Raw genomic sequence first — 13622 nt, 5'->3', positions numbered from 1 at the left:
AAAATGTGAAAAAAGGCAACTATTCTACATTCTCTGAAAAACATATCCAATCAGTTGCCAAGATTTATTGATTCTGATGATCCTAGCTGATTTCTGGTGACTGCTATGAAAAGAAAAAACATACCTGGAAAAATTATTAAAATTAATTCACTTAACATATAGAATATATTTCATGTAAATTTTTTATATTTCTCTAAATTCAAATTCTTAATGTTTATTACTATTGCTTTCTTCATCTTGAACATTTTTTCATTATCTCTCTAGGAATAATAAGCCTCATTCAGATCTTCTATAAGTTGGATGTAAGTGGGATATGAAGTCTATTTTCTTATCAGTATGGTGCTTTCTACACTTTTCATTATGAATCTGGGCTCCCTGTTTTTCTTTTGGCTAGAACAAGGAGAATGAAAATAGTAGAACACAAGACTAACCAGAAACCCACTGAATCCAAATAACATCATATTTTCTGAGAGCAGGCGTGAATTCCTGAAGGCTGTAACAGTAATATGTTTCTACTTTGTCTTCTTTAGCTTGTAGATAATTCTGGGCTTCATCCAAGAAGGTTTCCATCATGTCCACCAGTTCCACACTGTTGAAAACTGGCAACAAGACATGTTTGCTGACCCTTCCTATCCCAGAACCACAGTCCAAGGCACAGTCAGTGCCTGCTTTCCCGGGACCCTATAGAGAGCAAAAAGAAAATGTAATATGAAAGTCAATTTTAACTGTGTCTGAAGCAGTGAGTTATAAATTTATTAGCTGTCATCAGATTATCTCAGTGCATAAAATTATAGACTCTTAGAATTAGAAGATAACTAAGATGTCATACATTCCAAACTATTTTTTTTAACTAGGTCTCCCTTCATCACCACACTGGAAGTACAAAAACCAGTCATGGGCCTGGTCTCACTACTGGTCAGTAAGGAGACTTTGGCATGTCCCCTTTCTGACTTGGGCCATTGTGCACTTCTTTAGGAAGCCTGGTTTCCCTCTATTCCTGAAGGCTCACCATGTTGATACTGGACTTAATGTAGATACCCAATCAACCTTAACCTTCTGCATTTCAGAACTGGCATCAGCTTCCCAAGTAGAGAGATGAACATCAGTGGTAGCTGATAAGGTAAACACTTAGTGGTAGCTAAGTGGAGGGTGTATTGGAGTGAGGAGAGACTTGAGGAAATGGAGGCAATTAGTATAGTTAGCTTTTTCCAGGACTTTGATGGAGAAAAGGAGAATACTAAAATAATTAATAATTATACATTTTTTTAAGATTGGAGATCAGCATATTTTTAGGCATTAGGGAAAGAATCAGAATATAGGGGGGAAAAGTAGAAAATGGGTGGGTGAGAGTGTTAGTAGGGTTACTTTGCTGAGGAAAAAATCAGAGAGATGAAATCAAGGATCCACGTGAAAGTTCAGGCCTTGATCAGGACAGCTACCTCTTCATCAGAGACTGGATCTGATGTCAAGTAGTTGTGAAATAAGGAGGAGAGAAATAACTCACAGAAAATGGTTTTGATTTTTTTCAGCAAAGTAGTAGGCAAAAGCTTTGACTAAGAAGGTAGTTTAGGTAGAGGAACTATGAGAGAAATGAGGAAATAAGAAAAGTTTAGAACAGCTACTATGGTGAATCATATGGGTTATAAAATGTTCTGGCCTGGGGAAATGCATCCCACCAAAGTGTCCCTCCCTACTACTTCTTGGTGTGGGATTGGTCGAAGACCAATCCCGTGCTGGGGGAGGGACCACACCCCCTACTTCCTGGTGTGGGATTGGTCTTGAATTGGACCAATTCCATACTAGGGAAGGACCACATCCCCCCCTTACTTCCAGGCACAGGATTGGTCTATATAAGGACCAATCCCGCACCTAGGAGGAAACTTTGAATGAAACTTGATTCAGAGTTTAGGGAGTGAATTTCAGCTGGGGGAAACTCCAGTTGTTTTTCTTTAATAAAGTTTTTTAAAACGATCAAAGGGGTAGAGTTTTTCTTTTAGCATCTTCAACTGGCAATCTATTAGGGAAAAAATCAATTAGGGATTGCCTTGATGCAGTGAAGACCCAATTGAGATTCTATAATGTTAATTTTTAGCATAAATCATGAGGCTTTCTCTAGTTCAGCTCAACAGCATTTCATTTTATATTTTTTAAAATTACTTGATTCATCCATCTACCCCAATCCCAATACTGAGCAAAAAGGCAAGTCTGTACATTCCATTAACTGGGGGGTGGGGAGAATTAGCCAAAACAATTTTTTTTTTCAAACTGAAAAAAGACATTTTTCTGATTTTAAATGTTTCAGCTGCACCAAATTATTTTGCCAAAGAGGGGATGGCCACTGTTTAAACCCTGGGCTTGAAATTAAGTTAACTAGATACTTGCAGCTGCCAATCAGAAACTTGAGCAGAAAACCCACTTATGATTTCTGGACATGCAGAGCAAAGGAAAAAGACATGTGAATAAAGAGAGAAGGCAAACACCAGAAAATCCAGTTATCCATTCCATACAAAGAGTCATTTTCTCAAGGGTAGGTGGGTGCTGCTCTTTCAGATGAGGACTACTAATGTAGCTCATGAAAGGACCCCTCAACTGACAGGACTTCTGCAGGACCTGCTACTTTTGGTTCAAGGTACTTTCTGGGTCTACATGCATTAAAACCATAGCTCATAAGTTTCCATAAACTTATTTATCTTTAGTAGTCAGTCAGGGAATACAAATACTTCAAAGAAAAAAAGCATTAAATATATTAGTATTATAAAATGGGAAGAATAAAATGTATCTCTCATAAACCTGGAATATACCCTCCCTACACATCATCAGTAGGACGGGTATCATGTGTGGCCAGGATACACATGGAGGGACAAACACATGCCTTGGATAACATGGCTCCATTTATATGATGGTGATACCATAGTACAACTTCCTCCTCTCCTAGACATGAAGTTTCTACCAGACACAACTCTGTTGGCACTTCACTGGACACATAGTTTCCACTGGACACAGACTGACTAAATGTTGCTTGGCTTGATGCTCAGGGCTCATCTGAATACCTCTCTGATGATATATAGTCTTCCCAAGACATTGCCAGGCATAGCTCTACTGGGTATTTGCCTGTAGAGTGTATCTCTGCTTCCTGCTTCCAAGCTTCAGTTGAAGTCTTTGGCTATTATAATAATATCTCTTCTACATGGGAAAAGAAGGTTCTGCAATGCTTTTTTTAAATTCAATAGTCAGAGACTCTTTTAAGAGTTCCTTTAGAAAAGTAGACACACAAGCTAGGAGTCTGATATCCAAGTCATTGCCATAAAGGGCTGGAACCTGGGTGCAGAGTCCAAGGAGACTATGAAGCCTCAGTAGCACTGAGATACAGTTAGATGTGGAAGGTGTTGGGAGCCAAAGATGACTCTTAATTTTCTCTTCCAAGATGTTTGAAAGACAGGAGATGAGAATTTTAATTATGAATTATTTGGAAAAGGAAAAACACTTTGGTACAGATTTTAAAGTGGAGAATTAAATTGAATTGAAAATGACAGAAATGAAACCATGAAAAAGCTTGCATGAGAAGTTTGTGTGAAAATCAGTTTGTTGTTTTGAGAAGTGGAGAATATCCTCTCCTCTAGGTTTGCCATTGTTTTCAAGTATGTGTCCAGAGCAAGGACAGGTCTCATAGTCAATGTCTCTTGAGTCATGCTTAGTTGACCAAACTCCTATCCCCACTGTGAAGTCTGCTATCCCCTAAACAAAGGATCCCTTGTCTTTTTAACTGATATTCATATGATGTTAAAAGCCTTCCTCATTCCGGTTGTCTCCTCTGGACATTATTTGATCAATAACATCCCTAAAATATGGTGCCCAGAAGTAAACACAGTACTATAGATTTCATCTGGACAAAAAAGGGGGGCAATGGTACCATTAACCCAGGGGTCCCAAAACTATGGCCCCTGGGCCACATGCGGCCCCCTGAGGCCATGTATCCAGCCCCCACTGCACTTCTGGATGGAGCACCTCTTTCATTGGTGGTCAGTGAGAGGATCACAGGATGAATCTGCATCCTGTGCTCCTGGAGTACTATATGTGGCGGTGCCACAAAGCATGGCGTCACTCACGTACAGTACTACTTCTGGTGACATAATCATTTGCGTGGTGCCTTGTTCTGGGAGTAACTGAATGAGAAGGAGGCAGAGGGGGGCAAAGGGGGGAAGGATTATGTAGCTGCATAATGGAAGAGGTCAGCATGGTGAGCAGTGATCTGGGGGAGGGGATTCCACACTTTGTATACTACTGCCCAGTTAGGGTTAGGGTTAGGTTTTTATAGTCCATCCCTCCAATGGTTTGAGGGACAGTGAACTGGCCTCCTGTGTAAAAAGTTTGGGGACCCCTGCATTAACCTCTCTAAGAGGTTAGACTTAAGACACATGAATGGATTGAACTTTGTAAAATGAGGAAATTGAATCAGTCTTTCCAAATTACAGAGGAGGAACTAGAGTGAATAAATGGTAAATAAGTTATAAAGCAAAGTTTATTAAAACCAAAAGATGCAATAAGATACTTTGATGATTGGCTTAAGTTAATATATATTACAATAATATATTATATTATATTGTTATATAATATTATAATTTATATATATAAAGAACTACTCAAAACAAATTGCTTTTCTAGTCACTTGTAAAATTCTTTATTCACAACTATCTCTCTCTTCTTGGGAGTTTAAAAGTTTCCACCTCTCATTCAGACTACACTGAGAAAAAGATGGAAAGATTGAACTCATGGAGAAAATCCTGGTGCTACACATAAACAGTATAAACACACTCACTTTGTTTATACTGCTTCATTATGACTAGATATATGTATACTCTCAAATTTCAAAGAATACTTTCTAACAGAGCTCCCTCCTTGCCATGTTTGTCATACAGATGAAACTGCTTCATAAAAACCACAAAGTAGAGGCTGAACAAAGATTTGATTGGCTGCCCAGCCTTTGGAGAATGTAAAAGGCATAAATATATTTATGTGTTGATTTTTCTCCATTGAAATAGTTTCATTAAATGATCTTGAGTATAGAATGTGTGTATAATACATATACATATATATTTTTAAACTGAATCAAATCCAGTTGATTACTATCATTCTAAAAAGGATATTATAATACAATCTCCTAGGGTAATATTTCTCAAACTTTTTGTGTCAGAACCCCTATATGATCTTAAATTTTATTGAAGTTCCCCCCCAAAAAACTTTCATTTATGTGGGTATACTTATCAATATTTGAATTAAAACTGATAAAAAATTTTAATATATTGATTCCTAAATAATAATAAGCATTATGTGTAAAACTAAACAATATATTTTATCAAAAGTATATTTTTCTAAAAGAAACAATGTATTCATTTTAGAGTCCTGGGAGATGTACTCTCCCAGGGTTTAGAGCTATCCCAAAATGCACAAGTGGAAAGATTAGAATTGTTTTATATATTTTTGCAAATATTTTTAATGCTGGCTTAATAGAAGATAACTGATTTCTCATATCTGCCTCTACATTCAATCTGTTAAGATGTGTTGTAGTTGAAGTATATGAAGAAAAGCTAGCCTCATATTGATATCTAGTTGGAAAAAGGAGAAGCATTTTAATAGGCAGTTAAAATCTTAGTAGTACAGTGAAAATAGTCTTAACCTTGAAGACTCCCTAAAAAGGTCTTGTTGACTCTTAAGAGTTTTCAGATCACACTTTGAGAGCTGTTATGTTGTCTCCCTCTCCCTTCTCCCCTCCATTAAAAGGCAGCCTTAGGTTTACAATGAACTGAGTTCAAGTCCTTCCTCTAATGAATGCTGATTATATGACCCTGAGCAAGTCACTTCAGCTTTAAGTCCCCAAGGCAACCCTCTGAGACTCTAAACTACAGAGCAGCATCAATAGAGGGCGTTTTCACTTGGATAAAATTACAGACTGAGCTGCTGATGCTCATTCTTCTTATCCCCTCTCTAACCTGGACTCTCCATTTCAATTTTAATTATGGTTTGTCAGAAGACCAGCAAAGACTGTAGAGGAGGAAGAAAGAGTGCCGCCTAGTTCCCTCAATAACAACTCCAAGGAAGATCTCAGACCAGCTCTTAACTAAGTAGTGATCAGAAATTCTAAGGAGAAACCACAATGGGTTTCCAGAAAACAATCACAAGTTTGACTCACAGGCAAATGACCAGGGGAGGAATGTAGAGTAGAGATGGGACAGGATTTCAAACTTGGACCCCAGGATTGGAAAAGGGAATTAGTGACATTGCTCTAAACCAGGACGGGGGAGTTTAAAGCCAATCACCACAGAATAGAAGTCAGTAAAAATGTTACCTAAACCAGCAAAGATCTCAGAGCCAGACTCCAGGAGCTGGAGGGCTCTGGCACTTTTGCTCTAAAGCTAAAGAGAGAATCTGGGAACCAGACTACAGAAATTGAAGAGAGAGATATCACTCTCACTTTGACGCTAGCAGCAAGGCATCAGATAAGACACTTCAGTTATACAAGCTCACAAGAGTTCTGCTAGAGATACATAGAGCCCTGACCAAACACAAAATCCCCATCCTAAAGTGAGACTGGAAAAAGGAGTAAACAAACAAACAAACAAACAAAATAGATGAGGTGTTACTTCAATGCCAAGGATGCCAAAAACCCAAATCCAAAAGAGGAGAATTAATTCCAAAGTACTTATAAGCAAAGCCTCAAAGAAAAACACAGATTAGCCACAACTTGTTATTTTTTAATTTTATTTTATTTAAAGACAAACCTTAAAGTTGAAGTAACTTAAAATTCTTAGAGAAAATGAAGCAAGAATTTTTAAAAGTAAAAAAAATATATAAATGATATAAACGCAGTAAAAGAAACAATTATAAAAGAAGTAAGAGTAATGGTGTAGAGAACTGGGAAAAGAACTGACAGTTTAACACAAGTTATTTAAAACATTATCCAAGTGACAGATTCCCTCAAAATTAGAATTGTCTAAAAACAAGTTAATGGCTCCATGACATAACAAAAAATAATTTTTAAAAAAGAAAAAACATTGAAAAAATATTGAATAAAATGTAAAATAAATCTTTTTATAAGCAACTGACCTAGAAACAGATCTATAAGACATAATTTAAAAGTAATTTGACTATCTAAAAGCCACAACTAAAAGAAATTTGGATATAAGTTTTCAAGAATTATGAAAAAAATGTCTATCAGAAATATGAGAATGAGAGCAAAGCAAAGACAGAATTCATTCATTGTCTCCTAAAAGAAACTCCAGAAGGAAAACTCCTAGAAACATTATAATCAAAACCCACATGGTCTGGGGGCAGCTGAGTAGCTCAGTGGATTGAGAGCCAGGCCTAGAGATGGGAAGTCCTAGGTTCAAATCTGGCCTCAGACACTTCCCAGTTGTGTGACCCTGGGCAAGTCACTTGACCCCCATTGCATAGCCCTTGCCACTCTTCTGCCTTGGAGCCAATACACAGTATTGACTCCAAGACGGAAGGTAAGGGTTTAAAAAAAAAAACCCACATGGTCTTGATCAATGAAAAAAATACTATAATTAATCAGAAAGAAATGTTTCAAATATTGGAGAACCACTATCAAGACTGTATAAAATGTGACAACAGTAAAGAAGCTGGAAGCATAAAATAGGAAAATAATCTAAAAGGCAAAAGATGGGACTATAACTAAGAATAACATCCTGTAAAAACTAAGTAGAAAACCCACTAGAGGAAATGGAATTTTCGTTAAATTGAGAGATTCAAAGCATTCTTGATAAAGATTATCAAAGCTTAAGAGAGACATTAAAATAAAAGCATGGGGATCAAGAAACAAAAAAGTAAATACAAGTCACAATTGAAATCAATTTATAAGTGTAAACTATTTATATTCTAATGGAATGGATAATACCAGTGTCCCTTCAGAGCTCTAATATAGACAGGACCAAAGAAAAATAAAGAGTAAAATAAGAGAAAGGGCCAAGAAGTAGTTGATTTAAATTTTGATCATCTTAAAATTAGTGAGGAAAAGAATTTAGTAACATTTCCAGGTCTCAAAATATGCCACAAAGCAATAATCATTAAATGTTTATTATATTGCTAAAAAACAGACATTGGTCAATTGGAACACATTAGATACACAATACACAAAAACAAATTAGTCTAGTAGCCTGGTATTTGACATACTCAATGATTCCAACTACTGGTGTAAGGTCTCACTATTGATCAAAATCTTCTAGGAAATAGAAATAGAAATATGGAAGAAATTAGATTTAGGCTAAAACTTCACATTATATACCAAGATAAGTTCCAAATGAATATATGGCCTAGATATAAAAGATCACCTCATAACTAGTTAAAGGAACAAAATAAAAACTACCTTTCAGATATATGGATAGGGATCAAATTGTTATTAAATAAGTTATGGAGAGGATCACACGAGATAAAATTAACAATTTTGAATATATAAAAATTTTTAAGTTTTTAATCAAAAAATTCCAATGCAGTTAAAATTATAAGGAAACAATTAACAGGGAGAAAAAATCTTTGCAGTGTATTTGTCTGATAAAATATATCTTATAGCTGGAAGAAGTTTCAGGAGAAATGTGGTCCATAAACTAAAAGAAGATCATGGATTTTTACTATTTCACAAAAAATTGATAAGATGATGAATATTTGACTCATAATCAACCTCCTCCTAAACACAACTGCAAATAATAATTATCATCTTGCTGCTAACTGGGAAGTTGATCATATTGGTCCCAGCATTCAAATTTATTTAGAGAAAAGGAAAAAGAATTCAAGATTCAGAGAAGCTTAGACCTTGGGGACTTCAACTATTATTACACATCATTACTTCAATTCAACAACATTATTGATCAAAGGGACTCATAGATTTTTAAATTAACCCCAAAAGTCTATAATTATTTCAGTTAGAAAATTCGCTATGAATACCTGAAAATTGACAAATGAACTTTTGGAATATTATCATGAATAAGCTTTAAATTTCTTGTGTGCATACTATTGAACCTTCTTATAAAAGATTTATTACAAGAATTAGAATAGTCCCTTCCCTTATTCCTACTGGCTGATAACACTTTTTCTTTCTACTTCCCTTCCTCCTGCCCCCATCAAAAAAAAAAAAGAAAGAAAGAAAGAAAACATCTTAAATCCACTTTGTTGTCTATTCATAGAATATAAGCTCCTTGAGGACAAATAATGTTTCACTTTTATCTTTGTAATTTTAGCACCTAGCACATTGTCTGATATATAGCAAATACCTCAATAAATGTTTGTTAATTGATTGTTTGAGAAAGGGCAATAGTCTTCTTTGTGATGCCAGTCTTATGAAAGAGTTTGGACCACAGATCTATAGCAAAAAAACAAACAAACAAACAAACAAAAACTTTGGAGGCTATTTAGTCCAAGTCACTCATTTTATAGTTAAAGGAACTGAGGTCCAGGGTGTCCAAGTCAAATGCACAAGGTAGTACATTTCCAGGGTGGGATCTATGCATTTCCCTCCCTCGTTCACTCACTAAATAGATATTTGTTGTACTCACACTTCTCCTGGACTTTTTGAAAAGAAGTAAATTGGTTATGTCCATGCTTGGGGGTGTATTTTTCTTGTGTTAGGACCAGCATGGCTAAGAGCGGAGAAGTTCACCCTACATTGGACTCATGGCAATGAATTATTTGGCAAGGTAGATTCTCATCTACTTAGTTGTAAGGTGGTTGCAAGCTGTATCAGAGGCATAGAGTGCCCATACCAGTAAAATCTTGGATGCCTAAATCAATTTACTAAAAATACTTTCTATGAGAATCCCCATTAATAGTGCCACAGTTATTTATATAACCATACCTAGGTCATTACTAGATTTTGCAGATGATTTTTTGTTGTGTCAAGAATGTTCATAATGAGCAGTGTGATATTCTTTAATTGCACTGTTAAAAATGAATTATTGACCAAATAGAGTATTTCTGGGGGAGGGCGGGAAATGCTTTTAAAGGATAAAAAAGAAACCACCATGTTATTTAATTTTTCTACTAATGCAACAGTAACATGTATATGTAGTTTTCATTAGAGAGACTTAGAAAATAAACAAATAAATATATGTCCTATAATTATATAAGTCTTCATTCTTTAGGATGTCAGTTGCCTACTGGCAGAGTTTAGAAGAGAATGTATGTATCTTTGATACCACCTACCCCAAACTTGGGGCATCAGTACCCTTGCTGGAAGATGATAATAATAATAATTAAGCAACAACTAACACTTAGATAACCAGGTACCATGCTAATTGCTTTACAATTATTCTCTTTTTTGATCCTTACAACAACCCTGGGAAGTGGGCATTATTATTATTTCCGTTTTATAGGTGAGGAAACTGAGGTAAACAGAGGGTGAAGTGACTTGCCCATGATATTATACAGATAATAAATGTCTGAGGCTGGGTTTGAACTCAAGTTTTCCTGATTCCAAGGCTGGCTCTGTATCCACTGTAACACCTAACTGCTTTTTTTCTGAAGCATGTGGAATTAGTGTTTTGAATGCTTAAATGCCATACTAGATAAATAAGTGCTTCAGTGAAGCCCAGCCTCATTGGTGGTCCAGTGTAAATTGGAGAGACCCATCTTCCATTTTAAGGATGTAGAAATCCATTCTCAAAATAGTTCAGTCCAGTTGGCCAAATCCCATGAGCTTCCTCTTACACACTTACACACTAAGCCTGAAAACAGAATCTAGGCTGGTGCTTCTGCACATTTTGCTGTCTCCCAAAGTTTTGCTTGGATAACTCACCCCAACAAACCTCCTAAGAAATTCCTGGGAGGACTGGATATCTGTGTTAGACAGTTCAATGTAATCTCCCATCATCCCCTCTTCTGTTGCTGGAACTTCACTGTAGAAAAGCTTTGCTCTGGCATAGAACTGCATCTCGCCGTTGATGACTTGACTTGTTAAAGCATAGAGTTTCACTGCAAATGGAACATCACAAATGTTCATGTGATACGGACCATATCTTGATTTAGTTCTCTATTGGCATCTACGGTACCCTAAGAAGTTCCTGGACATGGTTATGCAATAATATAACAAAGGACAATCTGTAGGAACTAACAACTATCCCAAAGAAGGAAAAGGAAACAGGTTATGTACCAACTCTGCAATCATAATGGAAGTCCAATTGTTAACCTCAACCTTGGGTTAGTCTTAATTTCATTTTCAGAGACTGAAACTGGAACTATTGTAATCTCCCTCCATATTTAAATTGCATTTTGTAAAGCAAAAACTATAAAGGAGACTTTAAAATAGAATATTTTATTTGGCTGATGAAAACATAGGCTTAAATGCCTTAAAATATCAAATATGATAATCTGGCAATTTAAATACTGAGGTATGCAGAGCCAGCCCAATACATCAAACCATTTATGTAGGGTTGGCATCGTTTTTTATAATCACACTTTCCAAATCAAAGAAACATAGAGATCACCTACCTGGAATAGCAGGCATTAGAGTTCACATTTTGAAAGTTTGTAAAGTCAAGGAATGGTGAATTATAAACTTATAGAATTTAGATATAGAAAAGGATATAGATGTTATATAGTCCAACTCTCTTGTTTTCCAGATGAGAAAACAAACTTAGAGAAGTGATAGGACTTATCTCAAGTTCTATAAGAGTTAAGAGTCAACCCCAGGTCTTCTGACCAAGTTCTACTCTCCCTTACAACGTACCGACATATATTACAGATCAAATCCTGTGCAATTTTTGTCTTAATCAACCAACTATTAAATATTTTTGAGTACCTACTATGTGCAAAGCACTTGGAGAACATAAAAAAGAATAGAATCCCTGCCTTAAAAAGCTTGTGGTCAAATTGAGGAACAAAAGCAAGCTATTTGAACACCATAACATTTTTATTAAACACTTACTATATGCCATGTATTGTGCTCAATACTGGGGATACGAAAAGTTAACTAACAAAGCATCATATTCAAGAATTTGGGCAACACTTAAGAGACTTGGGTTACCACCCCACATGCTTTTCTTGCTTTCATCTGGGAATCTACTTGGTAAATGAGAGTGCTTATGATTCCGGCTTTGTAATTCTAACTAATTAGTCATAACTGAGTTAAAGAGAATGTGTTTGGGGAGTATTAGGTGACTCCGTGGATAGAGTGCCAGGCTTGGATTCAGGAGGAATTGGGTTCAATTATGACCTCCCAAATTTCTTAGCTTGTCTGACCCTGGACAAGTCACTTAACCCCATTGGCCTATCCCTGTCCTCCTATCTTGGAGTTTGTACTAAGGCAGAAAGTAGGGGCTTAAAAAAAGAGAGCACATTTCCAATTCACATATACTTCTCTGCCAAAAGAAAAGAAAAAGAAAAATCTGTGTAAAAACAAACAAGCCAAAGAACAAAAATACCCACAATAGGATAAATGCTAAATGTAGAAAACAATGGCTCCTCCCTAAACCTAGCTGAGGTCTTTCAAAAGGACTTTCTTATATAATGGGAATTGAGACTTTGGCTTACATTCTCCCCAAAAGGCCAAACAGACACTGGATCCCCTAGTCTAGAAGTTGATTTTCCATACTCACTTAATGAACTGGCCAAATCTGATGGCCTTTTTTCTATCCTTATTACTCTTGACCTCTCTTTAGCCTTTGAAATTGCTGGTCATTTTTTCCTTTCAAATATAATGAGAGTATGAGGAACTGAAGACACCCTTGATAACCATGAAAAAAATCTTGTTGGCAGGCTGTAGGGTTGCTGCTGGAAGGTGAAGGAAAAGAATTTTGCCTGACCCCCAAGAAGTATTTAGATTATTAGCACCTCCATTGGAAGTGGTACAGTGGGGGAGTACCAAACTTTAATCATTTTAATAATTGTCATAGCTGAAAAAGAAGGCAACAAGGTCCTAATGGAAGAAGTGGGTCTATTATTGAAGAGGGTCCTAAAGGTGCTAGGAAAGGTGAGATACAATCCATCTTCCCACTCTTACATTGGTTGATCATATTTCCCTTGTGTTCATGCTACAATTCCCATCCAGTGCTCTCCCTACAATAACACACACTACCTCTCCCTTGGAGTTAAGTAACTTTCTGGCTTGACCTTTACTAGAGAGTACTGCCAGTGACAGATTCCTGAGATCTAATCAAATAAAGCTGAGATCTTAGAAACTAGTCATGGCAGAAAGGCAAACCCTGGAGAGACTCTTTGTAAGTTATCTGAATAATAATATTATTTACTGTACATGGCTTGTCTCCCCCAAACAGCTCCAAGCTCAGTGGGGAATCTGATCTCACTAATCCTTCCCACATCCCAGTGAGTTGAGGTGTGAGGCCAAAAACAGCCACTTACATTTTATATAGCAGGGGGTGGTAATTCAGGCCAGACCTCCTGACAACACCTAGAATGAAGTTCTTTCTATTCATTAGATCAAACTAGCTCATGGAAATTTCAGATGAGTCCCTTTTTATCCAACTCACTCCCAGCCCTACCTCAAAGTCCATATTAATTTTTTTAGGTTTAGAATTGACAACTTCTAATGTGACTAGATATCTATGCTGAAAAATTAGTTGAGTGAAAAAGGTAACCTTATTCCAATTTGGAAACAGATT

General features: G+C 36.4%; 1 protein-coding gene across 1 annotated transcript in view; it reads right to left on the bottom strand.

The window, feature by feature from the left end:
* NTMT2 (N-terminal Xaa-Pro-Lys N-methyltransferase 2) overlaps window positions 1–13622 on the bottom strand; it is a 28815-nt gene that overhangs the window by 3908 nt on the left and 11285 nt on the right. Inside the window, exons 2-3 of the mRNA XM_056815516.1 lie at window positions 10802–10977; window positions 432–681 (exon numbers count right to left, since the gene is read on the bottom strand). Coding sequence (XP_056671494.1) covers window positions 432–681; window positions 10802–10977 — 426 coding nt within the window. The remainder of the gene's footprint in view (window positions 1–431; window positions 682–10801; window positions 10978–13622) is intronic.

Source organism: Monodelphis domestica, chromosome 2 (assembly GCF_027887165.1).
Source record: "Monodelphis domestica isolate mMonDom1 chromosome 2, mMonDom1.pri, whole genome shotgun sequence".
In the NCBI taxonomy this organism is placed as follows: Eukaryota; Metazoa; Chordata; class Mammalia; order Didelphimorphia; family Didelphidae; genus Monodelphis; species Monodelphis domestica.
The sequence above is the reverse complement of the archived record's forward strand: the minus strand, read 5'-3'. Positions and strand labels throughout refer to the sequence as shown.